The sequence below is a fragment of the Heteronotia binoei genome, chromosome 2, assembly GCF_032191835.1.
Source record: "Heteronotia binoei isolate CCM8104 ecotype False Entrance Well chromosome 2, APGP_CSIRO_Hbin_v1, whole genome shotgun sequence".
NCBI classification, from domain to species: domain Eukaryota; kingdom Metazoa; phylum Chordata; class Lepidosauria; order Squamata; family Gekkonidae; genus Heteronotia; species Heteronotia binoei.
Window position 1 is genome coordinate 14952232 of NC_083224.1, and position 20940 is coordinate 14973171.

Sequence of the window (20940 nt, forward strand, 5' to 3'; positions counted from 1 at the left end):
GGAAGGCTTCCACAATACTACGGAGTCACAACGCATGCACTGTTGTGGCACGGGCCTGTGTTTGTGCTCGGACAGCTTGGGAAGCTGCTGGAAAGGCACAGGGTAACCTCTGCAGGTGAGGAACCCATCAGGAGCGCCCCCACCGCCACAAAAGAAAAAGCTTGAGACAGGGAACCCTTCCTGGCAGAGTGTGAATTTGCTCTTTGCATGATTTTTTGGCGAACTCAGCGAACCCTTCCTGGCAGAGTGTGAATTTGTTCTTCGCACGAATTTTTGGCAAACTCAGCGAACCCTTCCTGGCAGAGTGTGGATTCGCTCTTTGCACGAATTTTTGATGAACTCAGCTAACCGAACCATGTAAAAACATCCTCTCCCCTTCCAGAACTGGATCCCCCCATCAGCCACACCTGAAAAGGAGGGCGGCATGAAGAGGGCTGTTGTTCCAGGCAGTGAAGCCTAATGGAGACTGATCAAAAGGAAGCACCCAGGGCAAATATGTCCTGCTCTTACCAGGTATTCCAGGTTTCTAAGGGCTTGAAATCTTAGCGAACTATAATCTCCAAAGACCTTTGTGCTGGCGGCCTTTCTCCTGGGTAAAGCTTTACAACTGAACAAAAACTCGAGGGATAACCCATCCCTTTCCCCTTCCCTCCGACTGCTGTGAGAAGAGATTTTGGGAGAAATGGTGCTGAGCGCAGCTTGGAGCAAACTTAATTTGTTTACATGCCGAACAGAAATTCAGTGGGAGGGTGGCTTGGACTGCAGAAAGTTTATTCACTCACAACTGAGTGCGGGTTCCTATCCAAACTCCATCTTTCTCCCCAATTTGACAAACCTGCCTAAACAGCAAACTAACCACAAGCCCCATTGATTGCAGGAAGTGCGAGAATTGCTTCTTGCTTATGTTGTGGACAGAATCACAATTTTTTTTTGGTGTGGGGGGGAGGGCTCTGCATCAGCAACATAATCAGCACAGCGTAGCCCAGGAGGCGCCGTTTCCCCCCTCATTTCTGCCCCCCCGGGATAAAAAAGAGGTTTCCTGTAGCCTGGCCTTGGATGGAACAAACGCTCCAGGGAGGTAGAATAAGCCCATGAATTGTACAGAAGTTTTCTACAGAAAGGCAGTATCATCGCAACACTTCTGCACAATTCAGTCCTTCCTGATTCAACACACAAAGTGCTCTGACTCAAGTTGCCACCAGAACCCTCAGAGGTCTCTTCTTTGGCCCGCAGGACAGTCGCGCAACCAGCTCTCTCAAACAGGAAGGAAAACGAAAGATCAAAGAAGGGAATGACATTCAGGGATTAGGACTTCGGCCTTCCCCCCTCCCCACTATGTTTGCCCCCCCGGTCCTCCTTGCACCCCTCCGTCCTCTTATTTTTCCGCGTGGGCCAGCATGGATTCAGTAGTAAAAGCAGTGGCCTGAGTTTGACATTCACATGACAGTAGGACCTGTTTCCCGCCTTTCTGTGGGTGTGGACGGGGCGAGATTAACAGAGTAAGTTTTCCTGCGATCGGACGAGGAGGCAGAAGTCAAAACCCAATGTGTTTGTGGGATTCGGGCAGCCATTTTTGCTCAATTGGTGGCACAAGACCACACGGCAAGGTCCACTTTCTCAATTGCTCCCATCCTGTGGAGAAGGAGAATTGTCCTGTTGCGTCTGCATCCCCCAGGAAAGGTGGGAGGAGCTTAGGACTCCGAAGATGATCGAGAGACGCTCTGGGCTAATGATTTGTATATGGCCGAGTTCAGAAAACGAGGGTAGGAGTCTCTATGCATGAGCGTGTAGATCTGTAGCTGCGCGTCGTCGAAAGTGTGCGGGGACGGCTCTTGCATCTTGCGGTTGATACCTTCGCGCACGCGGGAGTCCAGGCTGACCTGAATGGTGCGAGCAGAAACACACACACAAAAAACACCAATTAGCGCAGGTGGGGTGCCAAACAACAGGGGAGAGGAAGAGAAACTGAATAGGAGAGCTAACGCTTGACTGGGGTGGGGACTCGCTTTCTTAAACTCATAACCTTCAGGCTGGACTGCTGTAATATGCTGCATGTGGGGCGGCCCTTGAAGACAGCCTGGAAGCTCGGGCTAGTACAACATGTGGCAGGGGCCTGTTAGTTAACAGTGAAAAACTGTCTCCCGCTTGCAGTGTAGCTACAGAAAAAGTTGCAATGCCTTCTGATTTGCTTTGGGGCTTCAATACAAGGCCTCAGCAGAATCCACATACCTGAAGAGATTCTGGCACACCCACATGCCATATACACTCCCCACCACTAAGGGAAACCCTGACTAGGACCTGTTCTTGTATCTCCTCCTCTGCTCTGCCTTCTCAAAAGTCCACGGTTTTTCCTTTAGAAAGTATTTGTCCCAATGCATTTTTTGTGGAGGTCTGGAAATGGTACTTTACCAAAATATAAGTAACCTTGTGAATTGGGCTTGGTGAAGAAAGCTTTTTAACATAAGCATTGGGAGGAGGTAAACGAAGGGAGAGATTGCTTTGAAAATGAGGCTGGAAGTTCATCGTCTAGCACAGGGGTGGCCAAACTTGCTTAACGTAAGGGCCACACAGAATAAATGTCAGATGTTTAAGAGCCTCAAGACATGAACGTCAGATGTTTTGAGAGCCGCAAGAAAGGGAGGGAGGAAAGCAAATAAATTGGGGGGGGGGAGAGAAGTGGAAAGAAAGCAACTTTAAATGCCTTATCCAAGCTGTCAGTTGGCTTGGCTTAGAGAAGTGATTTAAAGAGAGAAATGCCTTCTCCAAGCCAGCCGACGGGGCGCTGGGGGCTGGAGAGACATCCAATAGGTGTGAAAGAGCTCCTGAGTCACAATTTGGCCACCCTGCTCTAGGATCTGGGAGAGCCAGGTTCAAATCCTCACTGTACCATGGAAGCTCCCCTGGGCCAATCACACCCTCAGCCTATCCTACCTTACAAGGTTCTTGTGAGGATGAAGTGGAGGAACGATGACCCTTGGGTCCCCACTGCAGAGAAGAACGGGTTATAAATGAAGTCAGTAAATTCCGGGCGAGTCTAACCAAACCCGTTGCCAGGAGCAGGCTAGGGTTGTGGGGGACAGAACCCATATTTGGAAATGAAGGGTTTCTCTAATGCAGTGGCGTCCAACCTTTTTGGCACCGGGGACCGGTTTTATGGAAGACAATTTTTCCACAGACTGGTGGGGGAGGGCAGTGCTGGGGGTTTTGCCACCCCAGGCTGCCCCCCCACCCGCGCCTCATCTCTGTTCCCAATGGGGGTCTTTAAATGGGAGGGAGAGACTGGGGTTGTTTCTGCCACCTCCCCACTAGGTGGCCAGGAGGCAGGCCAATCTGCCTCCCCTTTCCATCTGAAGACCCCTGCTGGTCAGTTGATCGGGTCCCAGGCAGGTGGAAGGGGCGGTGGGGCTTCTCTGAGGCAGCCTCCCTGCCTTAAAGCAAGGTCTCACTGCCTCTTTCATCTGCCCAGGTCCTGGTCAGGTGGGGGCAATGCGATGCCTCTGTCTCGCTCTGTGGCCCGGTTGCTAGCAGGCCACGGACCGGTCCCGGTCCACGGACCAGTGGTTGGGGACCCCTGCTCTAGTGTAACCCAGGCTGGCCCAAATCTCGTCAGATCCGGGAAGCTAAGCAGGATCAGCCCTGGATAGGACCTGGACGTGAGACCACCCAAGTTCCCTCTAAGCTGCAGTGTCTTGTGAGCAAAAATTCTACTTTGTGAGCTACTGGCATTAAAGCGGTGAGCTGTTGCATCAATTATTGTGCTCGGGGGCCATTTTTCCTGAGCTAAGACAAAAAGGTGTAAGCTGGAGGCTAAAAATCTGTGAGCTAGCTCACGCTAAGTCTGCTTCGAGGGAACACTGGAGACTGCCAAGGAAGCCCAGGGTTGCTATGCAAACAACTTCTGAATTTCTCATCTTGAAAACCCCATGAGGTCTTGCCAGGAGTTGGTTGCATCTTGATGGCACACAATATTACTCACAGGGCTTTTTTAATAGCAGAAACTCCTTTGCATATTAGGCCACCCCCCCAGATGTAGCCAATCCTCCAAGAGCTTACAGCAAGCCCTGATCTAAGAGCCCTGTAAGCTCTTGGAGGATTGGCTACATAACAGGGGTGCGGCCTAATATGCAAAGAAGTTCCTGCTACAAGAAAAGCCCTGCACAAAACGATGTACACGTACCTCCTTCGGTGACAGGATGGAGATGTAATCTTCGTATATCACCCGTGCCTTCTCCTCTATGGACTGCTTGTTGCATTCGCTTTTGAGCTCCTCGCACGCTAACCAAAAGAGCATGTTCTCCTCGCTGTACTCAGTCCGTAAGAATTCCCGGAACACGTTCCTGCCGGCCGGGTTCTTCATCAACTTGTCGAACGACTGGGCCCAGCCCTTAATCTCCTCGGTGGTTGGCTTGGAGCTGGAAACGGGGACCAGCAGAGACCAACCCCAGTGGGAGGGAATGGCAAGAGATACAAGGAGGGAAGACCGCATGTTAGTCGAGGGAGATGCAACCGACTTTGCCCTGATCTAAGCTGCCTGGCTTGGGCTTTGAAGCTTTGTGCCTGTGCTACTAAGCAAGCCTATGAGGCAGAAGGAAGCAGATGACAGTGAGTTGCTCGCAGACCTGATAAAGACTGTATTCAGGAAACTACACTGCTGAATTTTTATTATTTATTTGGGATGGGGAAGTGTCCAGGCTCTATGCCCCAAAGTTTTCCAGCTCCACCCCCAAATTCCCAGGTATCGTCTGAGTTGGACCCTACCCCTAAGCACCAAAAATACGGAGCATGACTGCCCCAGACATAAGGGAAGCCATGTTGGATCAGGCCAATGGCCCATCTAGTCCAACTCTCTGTGTCACATAAAAGAAGCCATGTTGGATCAGGCCAATGGCCCATCCAGTCCAACACTCTGTGTCACATAAGAACATAAGAGAAGCCATGTTGGATCAGGCCAATGGCCCATCCAGTCCAACACTCTGTGTCACAGAAGAACATAAGGGAAGCCATGTTGGATCAGGCCAATGGCCTTTCCAGTCCAACACTCTGTGTCACAGAAGAACATAAGGGAAGCCATGTTGGATCAGGCCCATCTAGTCCAACTCTCTGTGTCACACAGTGGCCAAAACCTAGGGGCTCTCAGGAGGTCCATCAGCAGGGCCAGAACTCCAAAAGCCCACCCACTGTTGCCCCCTAAACAACAAGGAGATATACCATTACAGCCCCAGATGGAATGTTCCATCGGTACCTTGTGGCTAATAGCCATTCATGGATCTCTGCCCCATACATTTCTCCATTCCCCTCTTGAAGCTGCCTATACTTGTAGCTGCCACCACTTCCCATAGCAGTGAATTCCATGTATTAATTACTCTTTAGATGAAGAAGTACTTCCTTTTATCTGTTCTAACCTGACTGCTCAGCAATTTCATTGAGTGCCCTTGAGTTCTTGTATTGTGAGAAAGGGAGAAAAGTGCTTCTTTCTCTACCTTCTCTATCCCACGCGTAATCTTGTAAATCTCTATCATGTCATCCCACAATCGACGTTTCTCCAAGCCCCAACCTCTTTAACCTTTCTTCATAGACCCTGATTTTATGTGACTAAACAAAATAAGTAGGCCTAAGCATTTACTTTGACTATTTCAGCTAAATCCTTACTCTTATATCCTTGGAAAGGTAACTGTGACTCGCCGGATGCATGCCCAAAATCAAATCTTACAATGTGAAGAATGAGGAGGCTTTTAATTTGCAACGTTTCTACAAGAAAGTGTATTCTAAACCCAGACAAGCTATATTTAGAAGAAATTAATCAGTTGGTTCTGATACAGTCAGGTGAGTTTCACATAATTGGGCCTCTAGAAGAAAGCCACGCCCCAGACATGTGTCTGAATGCTTGGGTGAAAATGTTAGAAACGTATTTATTATTTATTTATTATATCAGGCGTATGAATTACCCAATCCTCGCTTATTGCTGGGCTTGGGGCGATATACAAGATGATAAAAACATTAACAAATTTAAAAGAATCATGGAGCTCAAATACTTTGGCCACCCAATGAGAAGGGAGCACTCCCTGGAGAAGATCCTGATGCTAGGAAAGACAGAAGGAAAAAGAAGACGTGGACGGCAAAAGATGAGATGGCTGGACAGTGTTACTGATGTAACAAACACGAAATTGGGCAGACTTCGGAGGATGGTGGAAGACAGGAGGGCCTGGCGTGACTTGGTCCACGGGGTCGCAAAGAATCGGACTCGACTGCGTGACTGAACAAAAACAAAGAGTTGGAAGGGACCTCTAGGGTCATCTAATCCAACCCCCTGCACAATATAGGAAATTCACACATACCTCCCCGTAAGTTCACAGGATCAGTGTACAGAATAATGCTATTATTACAATCTAAACATTCAAATGGTGAGCGTAACAATTTCAGTTTCCTCCTAGTTTGTGGGCTTCCTGGCTGCCATGGAAACAGCTAGATTTGAATCCCCCAGCACCAGCGAGATTTTCAGGGTATGAGCTTTGACTCTCTCAGAAGTTGTATGCCGAAAATCTTGTTGGGCTCTTAAGGTATTAACAGACTTGAACATAACGTTAAAAAAGAACACAAGATCATCAGAAGAGCCCTGCTTGGGCAGACCGGTGGTCCACCTAGTCCAGCATCCTGGACAAGAATCCGAACGGCCTGAACAAAGCCCCACCTGATGAGGAGAATGCTCGTGCGGGACAAACACAAGACTACCGCTCCAAGCGCAGTCAAAAGCAGAACTCACCAGGCTTCACAGTTTGGGATGGTCTCCAGCTTCGTTTCTCGCGACGCCCGCCACGCTCGCTCGCGATCTTCATTCCTAGAGAGGAAAAGAGAGGAAAGGTAAGTGGACATGACCAGTTGAGCATGGGTCAGGACTGAGGGAGGGAGGAAGGAAGAAAGAAAGGAAGGGAGGGAGGAAGGAGGAAGGGAGGGAGGGAGGAAGGAAGGGAGGGAGGGAGGAAAGGAGGGAGGGAGGGAGGGAAGGAATGGAGGGAGGAAAGGAGGAAGGGAGGGAGGAAGGAAGGAAGGAAGGAAGGAAGGGAGGGAGGGAGGGAGGGAAGGAATGGAGGGAGGAAAGGAGGAAGGGAGGGAGGAAGGAAGAAGGAAGGAAGGAAGAAAGGGAAAGAGGAAGGAAGGAAGGAAGGAAAGGAAGGGAGGGAAGGAATGGAGGAAGAAAGAAAGAAAGGGAGGGAGGGAGGAAAGGAGGAAGGGAGGGAGGAAGGAAGAAGGAAGAAAGAAAGGAAGGGAGGGAGGGAGGAAGGAAGGAAGAAAGGGAGGGAGGGAAGGAGGGAGGAAGGGAGGGAAGGAAGGGAGGAAGAAAGAAAGGAAGGAAGGAAGGGAGGGAGGGAGGAAAGGAGGAAGGAAGGGAGGAAGGAAGGAAGAAGGAAGGAAGGAAGGAAGGGAGGGAGGGAGAAAGGAAGGAAGGAAGGAAGGAAGGAAGGAAGGAAGGAAGGAAGGAAGGAAGGAAGGAAGGAAAGGAGGGAGGGAGGGAGGGAAAGAGGAAGGGAGGGAGGAAGGAAGGAAGGGAGAGAGGAAGGGTCACTGCCTTGAATCCTAAACTCAAAAGAGAAAATGCAGGGGTTTTAAAAATATAGTATGTCGATTTGTTTCCCTCTGGGGAACTGATCAAAATCAGCTTTGGTGAGGCACATTTTGAGCTGAAAACTGAGCCCAGCTGCCCAGGGAAATGCTGATTGTCACTTTGGGGTCAGGTAGCAATTTTTCTCCAGGCTTGTTTTGCAAGGAATCCTGGAGGGATGATGGCGATCGTTGCTGTTGTTTTGTTGTAAGTTTTATTTTTTGCCATCTTCTGGGCATGGAGCAGAGGTCATGAGCAATGAAGCTGTGGAGTCTTGTGAGCAAAATCTTTCTCTGCTCGCATTGCACTGCTCTCCTCTGCCATTTTGTTCCTATTCCCCTCTCTCCTTAATCCCTTTACCCTTTTCTTTTTAAGTTGTGTTTGCTTCTTTGGTTTTTTTTTTTAATGAGTTCACCCAGCACTATTTATGTGGTCACCAGAATGGATAATATTCATTTTGTTTGAGATTTTAGAAAGGTTTGGTATACGAAGAAAGATGTGCGTATTTTATTATTGATTCTTTTAATAAAGTTTGATTGTTAAATTTTTTTTTTACTTCATGAGCTCCTGCATCAATTAGCTTGCTCTGGGGCCATTTTTCCTAAGCTAAGACAAAAATGTGTGAGCCGGAGGCTGAAAGACTGTGAGCTAGCTCACACTAACTCAGCTTAGAGGAACGCTGGTCATGGGTGTGTGTGTGTGGGGGGTATTTGTGATTTTCCTGCATTGTGCAGGGGGTTGGACTAGATGACCCTGGAGGTCCCTTCCAACACTATGATTCTATGAAATGGAAGGCTGGGAAAGGATTTAGCGGCCGGTCTCCACCCCCACTTCTTTTTTTGCAGCCCTTCTGCCTTTTCCTTGGGCTTTCCCCCACTTGTTTCTTCTTAAATATCCAGACTGATAAAGAGTTCAGTGGCACTCTAAAGCTTGCACACTTTTTTCCGATTTTTGTTGGTCCCAGGGCTTTTTTTTTTCTGTAGCAGGAGCTCCTTTGCATATTAGGCCACACACCCCTGATGTAGCCAATCCTCCAAGAGTTTACAGGGCTCTTCGTACAGGGCCTACTGTAAGCTCCAGGAGGATTGGCTACATCGGGGTGTGTGTAGCCTAATATGCAAAGCAGCTTCTGCTAGAATTCCACCCCTGGGCCACACAGCCCTGATGCAGCCAATCTTCCAAGAGCTTACAGAGGTCTTCTTACAGGGCCTACTGTAAGCTCCAGGGGGATTGGCTACATCGGGGTGTGTGTGGCCTAATATGCAAAAGAGTCCCTGCTACAAAAATATGCCCTGGTTGATCTTATTTTTTTTTTCTTTAGAGCTATCAACAATTTGGAAACTGCTCAACCTTGGCAAAGGAAACGCAGAACAATCATTACACAGACTGACCAGCAGAGGTTGCTCTTCTCCCGAAATTACGCTAATATGCAGCAGTCGAATCCGAAACAAAAAAAACCTGGAAAGAGGGTGTGGGGGGGAAGGGATTGTAGGAGAACCTGTTGCTACTATCCTGGTTTAAGCAGAGGAAGGATGCAAAGGAAGACAAACTCCTGTGCCGCGTGGGAAATCAACGATCTTGGCAAAAATCTGCCTATCAAATAGGTCCTCGGATAGTCCCTCTTCTGCAGCTTTCCCCTACAAAACGGGGCTGTCCGCTGCATCTCTTCTAGCTAAGCTCAGATCCAAGAGTACAGAAAACAGGAAGCCGAACAGAGACAAGCCGGTAATCCTCAACTGCCCCTGAAATCTCAAATCCCAAGCAGACACACACAGAACAGGTGCTAGTCTTGGCAGGAGGAGTAAAGTTCCCTTCGGGTAAGTCTGCATTACAAGATTTTAATCCAGGGGAATAAACATGCTCAGACAGGCGGCTGCGGTGGAAACAAACAAAGAGTTTTCCAGCACCTTCAACGCTTTTTCAAAAAATTCTAGCATATGCTTTGGTGAGGCAAATTCTGTACCCTCTGTATCCTGCAGCGCCAACTCCAAAACCAACAACGTACTTTCTGTGAATAAACAAGAACTCCAAGTTCCCCCCAAATGGAGAACTGCCACTGAAAATGGAATCCCCATGTGACGTTTCCTATGTTCTCCTTATAATGGGGACAACTGACATTGGCCTGTGCACAGCTTTTCTTGTACCAGGAACTCATAAGAACATAAGAGAAGTCATGTTGGATTAGGACAATGGCCCATCCAGTCCTACACTGTGTGTCACATAAGAACATAAGAGAAACCATGTTAGATCAGGCCAATGGCCCATCCAGTCCAACACTCTGCGTCACATAAGAACATAAGAGAAGCCATGTTGGATCAGGCCAGTGGCCCATCCAGTCCAACACTCTGCGTCACATAAGAACATAAGAGAAGCCCTGTTGGATCAGGCCAATGGCCCATCCAGTCCAACACTCTGTGTCACATAAGAAAATAAGAGAAGCCCTGTTGGATCAGGCCAGTGGCCCATCCAGTCCAACCCTCTGTGTCACACAGTGGCCAAAAAACCCCCGAAGCACCATCAGGAGGTCCACCAGTGGGGCTAGAAGCTCTCCCACTGTGCCCCCCCAAGCACCCAGAATACAGAGAGTTCCAAAGATAGGCTGTGACTAATAGCCACTGATGGACCTCTGCTCCATATGCAATCCCCTCTTGAAGCTGTCTATGCTTGTAGCCCATCCAGTCCAACACTCTGTGTCACACAGTGGCAAAAAAACCCCCAAGCACCATCAGGAGGTCCACCAGTGGGGCTAGAAGACCTCCCACAAGCACCAAGAATACAGACCATCACTGCCCCAGACAGAGAGTTCCAACAATACGCTGTGGCTAATAGCCACTGATGGACCTCTGCTCCATATGCTTATCCAATCTCCTCTTGAAGCTGTCTATGCTTGTAGCTGCCACCACCTCCTGTGGCAGTGAATTCCACGTTAATCACCCTTTGGGTGAAGAAGGACTTCCTTTTATCCGTTCTAACCCGACTGCTCAGCAATTTCATTGAATGTCCACGAGTTCTAGTATTGTGAGAAAGGGAGAAAAGTACGTCTTTCTCGATCTTCTCTACCCCACACATAATCTTGTAAACCTCTGCCATGCATATTAGACCATGCACCCCTGATGTAGCCAATCCTACTGGAGCTTACAGTGAGCCCTGTAAGCTCTTGGAGGACTGGCTACATAAGAGAGGTGTGGCCTAATATGCAAAGGAGCTCCTGCTACAAAAAAAAAGGCCCAGGTCTCCTGTGCATTTTACCTTATCTAGGCAAACACAGACTGGAATGATGTATCACCAAGTGGGTCCATAGGATCATAGAGTTGGAGGGGAACCCCAGGGTCATCTAGTCCAACCCCCCTGCACAATGCAGGAAATTCACAAATACCCCCCTCTAAGTTCACAGGATCAGCATTGCTGTCAGATGGCCATCTAGCCTCTGCTCAAAAACCTCCAAGGAAGGAGAGCCCACCAGCCACCACCTCCCGAGGAAGCCTGTTCCACTGAGGAACCGCTCTAATCATCAGGAAGTTCTTCCTAATGTTGAGCCGGAAACTCTTCTGATTTAATTTCAACCATGCATCCAAATGGTTGACCCTGATCCAAAAGAAAATCACATCCATAGGAATTTCCTTGGATGCATTTTATCTATCCTCTGCTTCTGCGGTATTTCAATCCATCAAACGCAGACTACTAGATATCCAGTTGCAACGTCTAACTGAGGCAGCTCGGAAAACTTGCTCCCCGAGCTATCTGGGTTTATCCCAGATTCCTGGGCTTTTAGCTCCCTATTTCCTCTTTTTAACTGATCCTCCCCAAAGAAGAGCATTCATGCTGGCTAGATTTAATGCATTACCATCGGCCATCCTTTTCGGAAAATACCACAGAATCCCTCGCAATCTTAGACGATGCCCTTGTAGTCAAGGAGTCATTGAAACGGTCCCTCATGTTCTTCTGGACTGCCCTTTTTATAGCAGTCCACGTGCAAGATATCTAGATGCACTGCTTTCTGACCATCAAGACCTTTCTGACAATGCCAAGGTTTGTTTTTTACTCCACGGGAAACACAACTTTGTCACTACTCACGTTGCTGGCTTTTTACAGGTTGCGATCCAAATCAGAGAGGCTTTGACTCATGCATAGCCTACTGCTATTTTATGTCATTCAACTTTTGCTGGTTTTTTCTAAGGTTTTATTATATTCTATAGTATCACTGTTGGATTTAAAGTATACTGTATTTTTGTATTAATGCCAATAAAGGTCTATGGCTTTAATTTCAACCCGATGGTTCTGGCCCGTCCTTCTGGGGCCACAGAAAACGATTCCACCCCATCCTCTATATGACAGCCCTTCCAGGACTTGAAGATGGTGATCCTATCACCTCTCAGCCACCTCCTCTCCAGACTGAACATGCCCAGTTCCTTCAACCTTTCTTCAAAGGACTTGGTCTCCAAAACCCTCATCATCTTTGTCGTCTTCCACTAGACCCATTCCAGCTTGTCTATGTCCTTCTTAAATTGTGGTGCCCCTAACTGAACACCATACTCCAGGTGAGATCTTACCAGAGCAGAGCATGTGGCAAGGAAACATGGGAACACCCATTTCCTGTGGCAGCCCTGTGTTTTAGGTAATGTCTATTTCTGCCTAAAGACTCTGTTTTAAAGGCAATGTCTAGTTCTGCCTGGAAAGACTGTTTTAAGAAAGACAGAAAACACTTCTTGAATCACATAAGAAGAAATGTCCCATTGTCTTTTTAACACAAGGCCCCATGTATGTACGCCCAAGTTGCTTCAGTTTCCTTTACAAGACACCCTTCCTCCTCCTAGCTCATACCAGTCCCCCAGCTCAAGCCGGAAGGAAACAGCAGTTCCTCTTTGCAGTACTAGTTTTTTGGGTTTTTTTAGCTCTTCCCCCCCCGCCAGTCTGAAGTACTCAGGGAGACAATGAACCCGCGGAAGTCCCACTGGCAAAGAAAGCTGCCTTGGGTTCGAATCCCACCTTGGCCTGTTCAAACAACAAGATCTCCATTCCTATCAGCAGGGGTGGAATTCTAGCAGGAGCTCCATTGCATAATAGGCCCCCCTGCCATGTAGCCAATCCTCCAAGAGCTTACAAAAAAGAGCCTTGTAAGCTCTTGGAGAATTGGCTACATCAAGGGTTGTGGCCTAATATGCAAAGGAGCTCCTGCTAGAATTCCACCCCTGCCTATCAGGGATAGTAATTGCATTCCTTGCATATCTCATGGACATACAGAGCTGAAAGGGCCTGCGAGAGTCTATGAGTCCAACCCCCTGTTCCATGCAGGGAATTCACAGCTACCTCCTCCCCAATCCCCCAGTACTCCCCTAACTCTACATCCAGAGAATCTCTATGCCAGGGGTGTCAAACATGTGGCCCAAGGCCCCCGGAGAGCTCCTATCAGGTCCGCAAGCAACTCACTGTCATCTGCTTCCTTTTCCCTCTCTTGCTTCCTTCTGCATCACAGCTTGCTTTGCCAGGCTTGTTCAATCGCACAGGAGCTACAGAGCAAAGCCTCTGCTTTCTCCGTTGGCTGACCAGCACATGAAGCAACTTACGGTATATACAAAAGCTTGCAATGCCCAGCCATTTCATGTTTCCCCCTGGGTCTTAGGCTCAAAGCACTGACAATGAGATTTCTGTAATTAATGTCAATAAATCAAAAGTTGGTTTGCAACTTACCGACACACATCTGAACCACACCTGAACAGCATACTCAGGATTGCTACAGCACAGGCAGTCTCCAGATATACCTGACATACCTGACATGTATGAACACAAATTAGTTTTTAAAAAAAAATTAAAATAAAATATGCTTAAAAGGTTAGCACTCCTGCAATATATTTTTTAATTTAACAGTTTCTGATAACTGACACCTCTTGCTCTGAATTATTGCCTCAAAATCTGGAAACAGTGTCTGTGCTGTAGCAATCCTGAGTATGCTGTTCAGGTGTGGTTCAGATGTGTATCTGTAAGTTGCAAACCAACTTTATTGACATCTGCCACTCTGACAGCACAGACCTTGTCTCCAGATTTTGAGGCAATAATTCAGAGCAAGAGGTGTCAGTTATCAAAAACTGTTAAATTAAAAAAAACCCAAATTTGTGTTCATACATGTCAGGTCTGTCAGGTATATCTGGAGACAAGGTCTGTGCTGTAGCAATCCCGAGTATGCTGTTAAGGTGTGGTTCAGATGCGTATCTGCAAGTTGCAAACCAACTTTTGATTTATTGACATTCATTACAGAAATCTCATGGTCAGTGCGTTGAGCCTAAGACTCAGAGGAAAACATGAAACGGCTGGGCATTGGGGGCTTTTGTACAAAAGTTGCTTCATGTGCTGTTCATACATGTCAGGTATGAACTGGACCTGAAAAGGCAACCATGCTTTGCTGGAGGGAAAACTCTAACCAGAAAAAAAGAGGCAGAGCTAAAATGATAATGCATATTGGAAAAGAGAAATATGGTATTAACGAAGAATAAGAAGACCTTAGATTTATACACCGCCCTTCTCTCAGAATCAGAGTCTCAGAGTGGCTTACAATCTCCTTTACCTTCCCCACCACCACCACAGACATCCTGTGAGGAGGGTGGGGCTGAGAGAGCTTTCCCAGAAGCTGCCCGTTCAGCTCTGCGAGAGCTATGGCTGACCCAAGGCCATTCCAGTGCATGTGGAGAAGTGGGGCCTCAAACCTGGTTCTCCCGGATAAGAGTCCGCACACTTAACCACTACACCAAGCTATTCCGTACGATAAGCTAAGGAGCAGCTTATCGTACGGAATAGCGGCATTTTCGAGAACAGATTGCGAGAAAACTGGCCAAGGCGGAACATCCAAAAGAAAGCCTCAAACCAAACCAAACAGAGCTCAACACATGGAGGTTCCAAGGATCTCCGCATTATGTGAAGCCCAAACACCAGACCATCTGCTCAAGATGGTATTTGTGCTTGCTTTGTTAAATGCTCCCCTAATTAGCCTCCGGCTACAAACGAAGCAGCAGGATACGGCCTATGGGGGACTCTTCCCTGCCTGTACCGTCTCCCACGGCTAGCCTCGGGGAACAAACCAAAGGCCCGTCCGGCTCGGAAACGATGGGCTAGGTGCCTTCAAAGCCTGACGAAACAGAAAAACGTTAGCAATTCTTAGGGAGTGACCATCAGCAGGGGTGGGATTCTAGCAGGAACTCCTTTGCATATTAGGCCACACTAGGGTTTGCCAATCCCCAGGCGGGCACGAATGAAGCCTGAGGGCATCCACACAAAAAGAACCTCTATTATGGAAAACATTATATGAATAACTTACTGCACGACCAACGAACCTAATAAAGTACCCCGAAGACACATTCCTTTCATTCAATACACAGTATATATCTTGATAGTAGATAAAAGTTCAGCTATGGCTGTGTATGAATTATTCAGGAACTGCGAAGCTTGTTAAAGCTCCAGGTGAAACAGGGCTATACGCGCTTCCCCCGTTGCTTTATTGCGCTGCGCTGCTCATACGAAAGAGCGGCGCACCGCTTTTCGTGTATACACCTTCCCGGCTGAAAGGATTACGGAATTGCGCTGCGACGCCAATGTGAAATAACGCTGTGTCGCTTGTCGTCCATATCTTCCTGGCTGAAAGAATCGCCGTAACCTTGGACTTCCACTTCACGGCTTTCCAAGAACATAAGAGAAGCCATGTTGGATCAGGGCAATGGCCCATCCAGTCCAACACTCTGTGTCACATAAGAGGAGCCCTGTTGGATCAGGCCAATGGCCCATCCTATCCAACACTCTGTGTCACATAAGAACATAAGAGAAGCCATGTTGGATCAGGCCAATGGCCCATCCTATCCAACACTCTGTGTCACATAAGAGAAGCCATGTTGGATCAGGCCAGTGGCCCATCCAGTCCAACACTCTGTGTCACATAAGAGAAGCCCTGTAGGATCAGGCCAATGGACTATCCAGTCCAACACTCTGTGTCACATAAGAATATAAGAGAAGCCCTGTTGGATCAGGCCAATGGCTCCTCCAGTCCAACACTCTGAGTCACACAGTGGCCAATATATGTGTGTGTGTACACGCACACATATATATACTGTGGCTAATAGCCACTGAAGGACCTCCGCTCCATATTTTTATCCAATCCCCTCTTAAAGCTGGCTATGCTTGTAGCCGCCACCACCTCCTGTGGTAGTGAATTCCACATGTTAATCACCCTTTGGGTGAAGGACTTCCTTTTATCCATTTTAACCTGTCTGCTCAGCAATTTCATCAAATGCCCACGAGTTCTTGTATTGTGAGAAAGGGAGAAAAGGACTTCTTTCTCTACTTTCTCCATCCCATGCAGAATCTTGTCAACCTCTATCATGTCACCCGCAGTCGACGTTTCTCCAAACTAAAGAGCCCCAAGCGTTTTAACCTTTCTTCATAGGGAAAGGGTTCCAACCCTTTAATCATTCTAGTTGCCCTTTTCTGCACTTTTCTCAATGCTATAATATCCTTTGAGAGCCAGTTTGGTGTAGTGGTTAAGTGTGCGGACTCTTATCTGGGAGAACTGGGTTTGATTCCCCACTCCTCCACTTGCACCTGATAACATGGCCTTGGGTCAGCAATAGCTCTGGCAGAGGTTGTCCTTGAAAGGACAGCTGCTGTGAGAGGCCTCTCCAGCCCCACTCACCTCACAGGGTGTCTGTTGTGGGGGAGGAAGGTAAAGGAGATTGTGAGCTGCTCTGAGACTCTTCGGAGTGGTGGGCGGGATATAAATCCAATATCTTCATCTACCTCACAGGGTGTCTGTTGGGGGGGGGGGGAAAGGAGATTGTGAGCCGCTCTGAGACTCTTCGGAGTGGAGGGCGGGATATAAATCCAATATCTTCATCTACCTCACAGGGTGTCTGTTGTGGGGGGGGAAGGTAAAGGAGATTGTGAGCTGCTCTGAGACTCTTCGGAGTGGAGGGCGGGATATAAATCCAATATCTTCATCTACCTCACAGGGTGTCTGTTGTGGGGGGAAAAGGTAAAGGAGATTGTGAGCTGCTCTGAGACTCTTCGGAGTGGAGGGCGGGATATAAATCCAATATCTTCATCTACCTCACAGGGTGTCTGTTGTGGGGGGGGGAGGTAAAGGAGATTGTGAGCCGCTCTGAGACTCTTCGGAGTGGAGGGCGGGATATAAATCCAATATCTTCATCTACCTCACAGGGTGTCTGTTGTGGGGGGGGGGAGGTAAAGGAGATTGTGAGCCGCTCTGAGACGCTTCGGAGTGGAGGGCAGGATATAAATCCAGTATCTTCGTCTTCATCTTCTTCTTTTTGAGGTGCGGTGACCAGAATTGTACACAGTATTCCAAATGAGACCGCACCATCGATTTATAAACCAAGGTTTTCCCTGGACTTCTACTATCAAGATATATGCTGCGTATTGAATGAGTGGACTGTATTTTCGGGGTACTTTGTTACTGTATTTATTAGGTCTGCTGGTCATGCAGTAAGTTATTTATATAAAGTTTTCCATAATTGAGGTTGTTTTTTGCGTGGATGCCTTCGGGCTTCATTCCTGCTTTACTTTTCCACGTCGCTCTTTATGTTTCTCAATCCCCAGATGGGGGCAGGGGATCCCCTGGTTTGGAGGCCCCCCCCCTTCCACAGGGTCATCATAAAGCGGGGTGGGAAATGTCTGCCGGGAACTCCATTAATATCAATGGAGACCGATTCCCATAGGGTATAATGGAGAATTGATTCGTGGGTATCTGGGGCTCTGGGAGGGATGTTTTCTGAGGTAGAGGCACCAAATTTTCAGCATAGCACCCAGTGCGTCTCTTCAGTACACCCTCCATGTTTCCAAAAGTTTGGAGCGGGGGGTACAATTCTATGAGCCCCCAAAGAAGGTGCCCCTATCCTTCGTTATTCCCAATGGAGGGAAGGCATTTAAAAGGTGTGCCCGGGCGGCGGAAGGGAAGAAACTGAGTGGGAATGGCGCCTCCTGCTCGCTCCAGGCATGCGCAGTCGATGCCTGCTCCCCAGAGCGCGTGAAAAGCGCGCCAAAAAGCGCTCTAGGCGAGCTATTGGAGACTCTGAGGTATGGGTTTGTTGCTTGCGGCGAGACCCATGTGTGGGACTGCACAGAGACCACGAAGAAGATTTAAAAGGTGTGCAGTTCCCTTTATATGTGATGGCCAGAACTCCCTTTGGAGTTCAATTATGCTTGTCTCAACCTTACTCCTGGCGTCACCCCAAAGCCAGTTTGGTGCAGTGGTTAAGTGTGCAGACTCTTATCTGGGAGAACCGGGTTTGATTCCCCACTCCTCCACTTGCACCTGCTGAGATGGCCTTGGGTCAGCCATAGCTCTGGCAGAGGTTGTCCTTGAAAGGGCAGCTGTTGTGAGAGCCCTCTCCAGCCCCACCCACCTCACAGGGTGTCTGTTGTGGGGGAGGAAGGGAAAGGAGATTGTGAGCCGCTCTGAGACTCTTTGGAGTGGAGGGTGGGATATAAATCCAATATCTTCTTCTTCTTCTTCTTCAAAGTCTCCTGGCTCCACCCCCAAAGTCCCCAGATATTTCTTGAATTGGATTTAGCAACCCTAGGCCACACACCCCAGTCCAACACTCTGTGTCACACAGTGGCAAAAAAACCCAAACAAGTGCCATCAGGAGGTCCACCAGTGGGGCCAGGACACGAGAAGCCCTTCCACTGTGTCCCCCCGAGCACAAAACTACAGAGCATCACTACCCCAGACAGAGAGCTCCAACAATAAGCTGCGGCTAACAGCCACTGATGGACCTCTGCTCCATATGCTTATCCAATCCCCTCTTGAAGCTGTCTATGCTGGCAGCCGCCACCACCTCTCATGGCAGTGAATTCCACACATTAATCACCTTTGGGTGAAGGACTTCCTTTTATCCGTTCTAACTCAACCGCTCAGCAATTTCATCGAATGCCCACGAGTTCTTGTATTGTGAGAAAGGGAGAAAAGGACTTCTTTCTCTGCCTTCTCCATCCCCTGCATAATCTTGTCAACCTCTATCATGTCACCCTGCAGTCGACGTTTCTCCAAGCTAAAGAGCCCCAAGCGTTTTAACCTTTCTTCATAGGGAAAGGGTTCCAACCCTTGAATCGTTCTAGTTGCCCCTTTCTGCCCTTTCTCTCCATACCACGAGCAGCTGCAGCAGCAGCACCAGCAGAAGCAGCAGGGGTTGGGGCGTTGGTTGGTGCCGGCCCGTTGCAGTGCTGTCGGAGAAGTCTCATGCCGGGACATTGGAAGGGGTCTCTCCGGATACTCTGGATCTGGGTACTTGCAAAGGGAAATGGAGACTGTGAACAAGAGAGTTCTGGCACCTTGGCTAATGCTAAAATAGATCAAGACTTCAATTTCCCAGTCGGCTGGCCTCACCGGCGTGCCTCGTTCCAAGCGCATGGCCCTCGCTCTCAACTGGCTTTGTTTATAGCCCAGACTTGGATGGCCCAGGCTAGCCCAATCTTGTCAGATCTCAGAAGCTAATCGGGGTTGGCCTGGCTGGCAATTGGACAGGAGAGCTCCAATGAATATCAGGGTTGTGATCCAGAGGCGGGCAATAGCAAACCACTCTGAACATCTCTTGTCTTGAGCCAGTTTGGTGTCGTGCAGGTGTAGTGCAGTTTGGTGTCTTGAGCCAGTTTGGTGTAGTGCAGGGCTCTTCCACACATATTGTGTGGCTCTTGAAGCCCCTACTGCCCCTGTTGGCCAGCTTAGAGAAGGCATTTATCTCTTTAAATCACTTCTCCAAGCAGCTTGGAGAATTAGGGTTTGTAGAATCTTTCGAGATCAAGCTTGGAGAATGCAAGTTGGAGCTTGGAGAATGCAAGTTAAATCTGCTTGCTTTCCACCTCTCCCTCCCTATTTGCTTCCCTCCCTTCCTGTCTTGCGGCTCTCAGACATCTGATTTTCATGTCTTGTGGCTCTCAGACATCTGAGGTTTATTCTATGTGGCTCTTAAGCAAGTTTGGCCACCCCCGGGGTAGTGGTTAAGTGCACGGACTCTTATCTGGGAGAACTGGGTTTGATTCCCCACTCCCCCACTTGCAGCTGCTGGAATGGACTTGGGTCAGCCATAGCTCTTGTAGGAGTTGTCCTTGAAAGGGCAGCTTCTGTCAGAGCTCTCTCAGCCCCACCCACCTCACAGGGTGTCTGTTGTGGGGGAGGAAGGGAAAGGTGATTGTGTGAAGCTCTGAGACTCTGAGATTCGGAGTGGAGGGTGGGATATAAATCCAATATCATCTTCTTCAAAACCCCATGGGGTCGCTATAAGTCACCTGTGACTTGATGGTACTTTTCACTGCCACTGACAGAATAAACAGGAGGATGTCCCGGCACTCCGAAGCCTTTCAGATCTGGCAGCGCTGCTGGTGATCCTGAAGCCAATGCAGGAAGCATGACTTGCATGCAGAACAGGGGAACATACGTGCCCCCAGGGCTTTTTTGGTAGAAAAAGCCCAGCAGGAACTCATTTGCCTATTAGGCCACATCCCCAACCCCAAGCCAGCCGGAACTGCATTCCTGTGCGTTCCTTCTCAAGAAGAGCCCTGTTTGTCCCAATTCAATGCAATTCCCATCAAGGAAACAGCCAGACGATGCTGAAGGGTCTCACAAAAAGCACACACACTTCCCTGCTTCCACCTCACAGGTCTGTGAACTCACCTGTTTCCCCACTTCATAAACAGTCGGCATGGACAGTTCTGTTCTGCCCACCTGGCCCACCGTGGCTGGTTCTTCTGGCCAAGGTTTGGCCACACGTCCTGCTGATGTCTGCCCTTCCTAGGGCCTTCGCGGCTTATGGGATGGCACCTTGGCAGAGGAAGGAAGGAAGGAAGGAAGGAAGGAAGGAAGGAAGGAAGGAAGGAAGGAAGGAAGAAAGAATGAAAGAAAGAAAGAAAGAAAGAAAGAAAGAAAGAAAGAAAGAAAGAAAGAAAGAAAGAAAGAAAGAGCATCTATATTATTATTATTATTATAATAAAATTTATAGCTCGCCCTCCTCTAACGGACTAAGTGCGGCTAACAGTTAAAAACCACAAAGAAAGGAAAGGTCCCCTGTGCGAGTACCAGTCGTTTCCCACTCTGGGGTGACGTTGCTTTCACAACGTTTTCACGGCAGACTTTTTACAGGGTGGTTTGCCATTGCCTTCCCCGGTCCTTGACACTTTCCCCCCAGCAAGCTGGGTACTCATTTCACCGACCTCAGAAGGATGGAAGGCTGAGTCAACCTCGAGCTGGTGACCTGAAGCCAGCTTCTATCGGGATCGAACTCAAGTCATGAGCAGGGAGCTCAGATTGCAGTACTGCAGCTTTACCACTCTGCGCTATGGGGCAATAAAAA

At 48.6% G+C, this 20940-nt stretch overlaps 1 protein-coding gene across 1 annotated transcript; it reads right to left on the reverse strand.

The window, feature by feature from the left end:
• Positions 1 to 754: 754 nt before the first annotated feature.
• RGS19 (regulator of G protein signaling 19) lies at positions 755 to 20414 on the reverse strand. The gene is made up of 5 exons (XM_060230606.1): positions 20265 to 20414; positions 18742 to 18881; positions 6761 to 6835; positions 4178 to 4412; positions 755 to 1880 (listed from the first exon to the last, which is right to left on the reverse strand). The coding sequence occupies exons 1-5, from the start codon at positions 20292 to 20294 to the stop codon at positions 1692 to 1694; spliced, it is 669 nt and encodes a 222-aa protein (XP_060086589.1). The 5' UTR covers positions 20295 to 20414; the 3' UTR covers positions 755 to 1691.
• Positions 20415 to 20940: the final 526 nt, after the last annotated feature.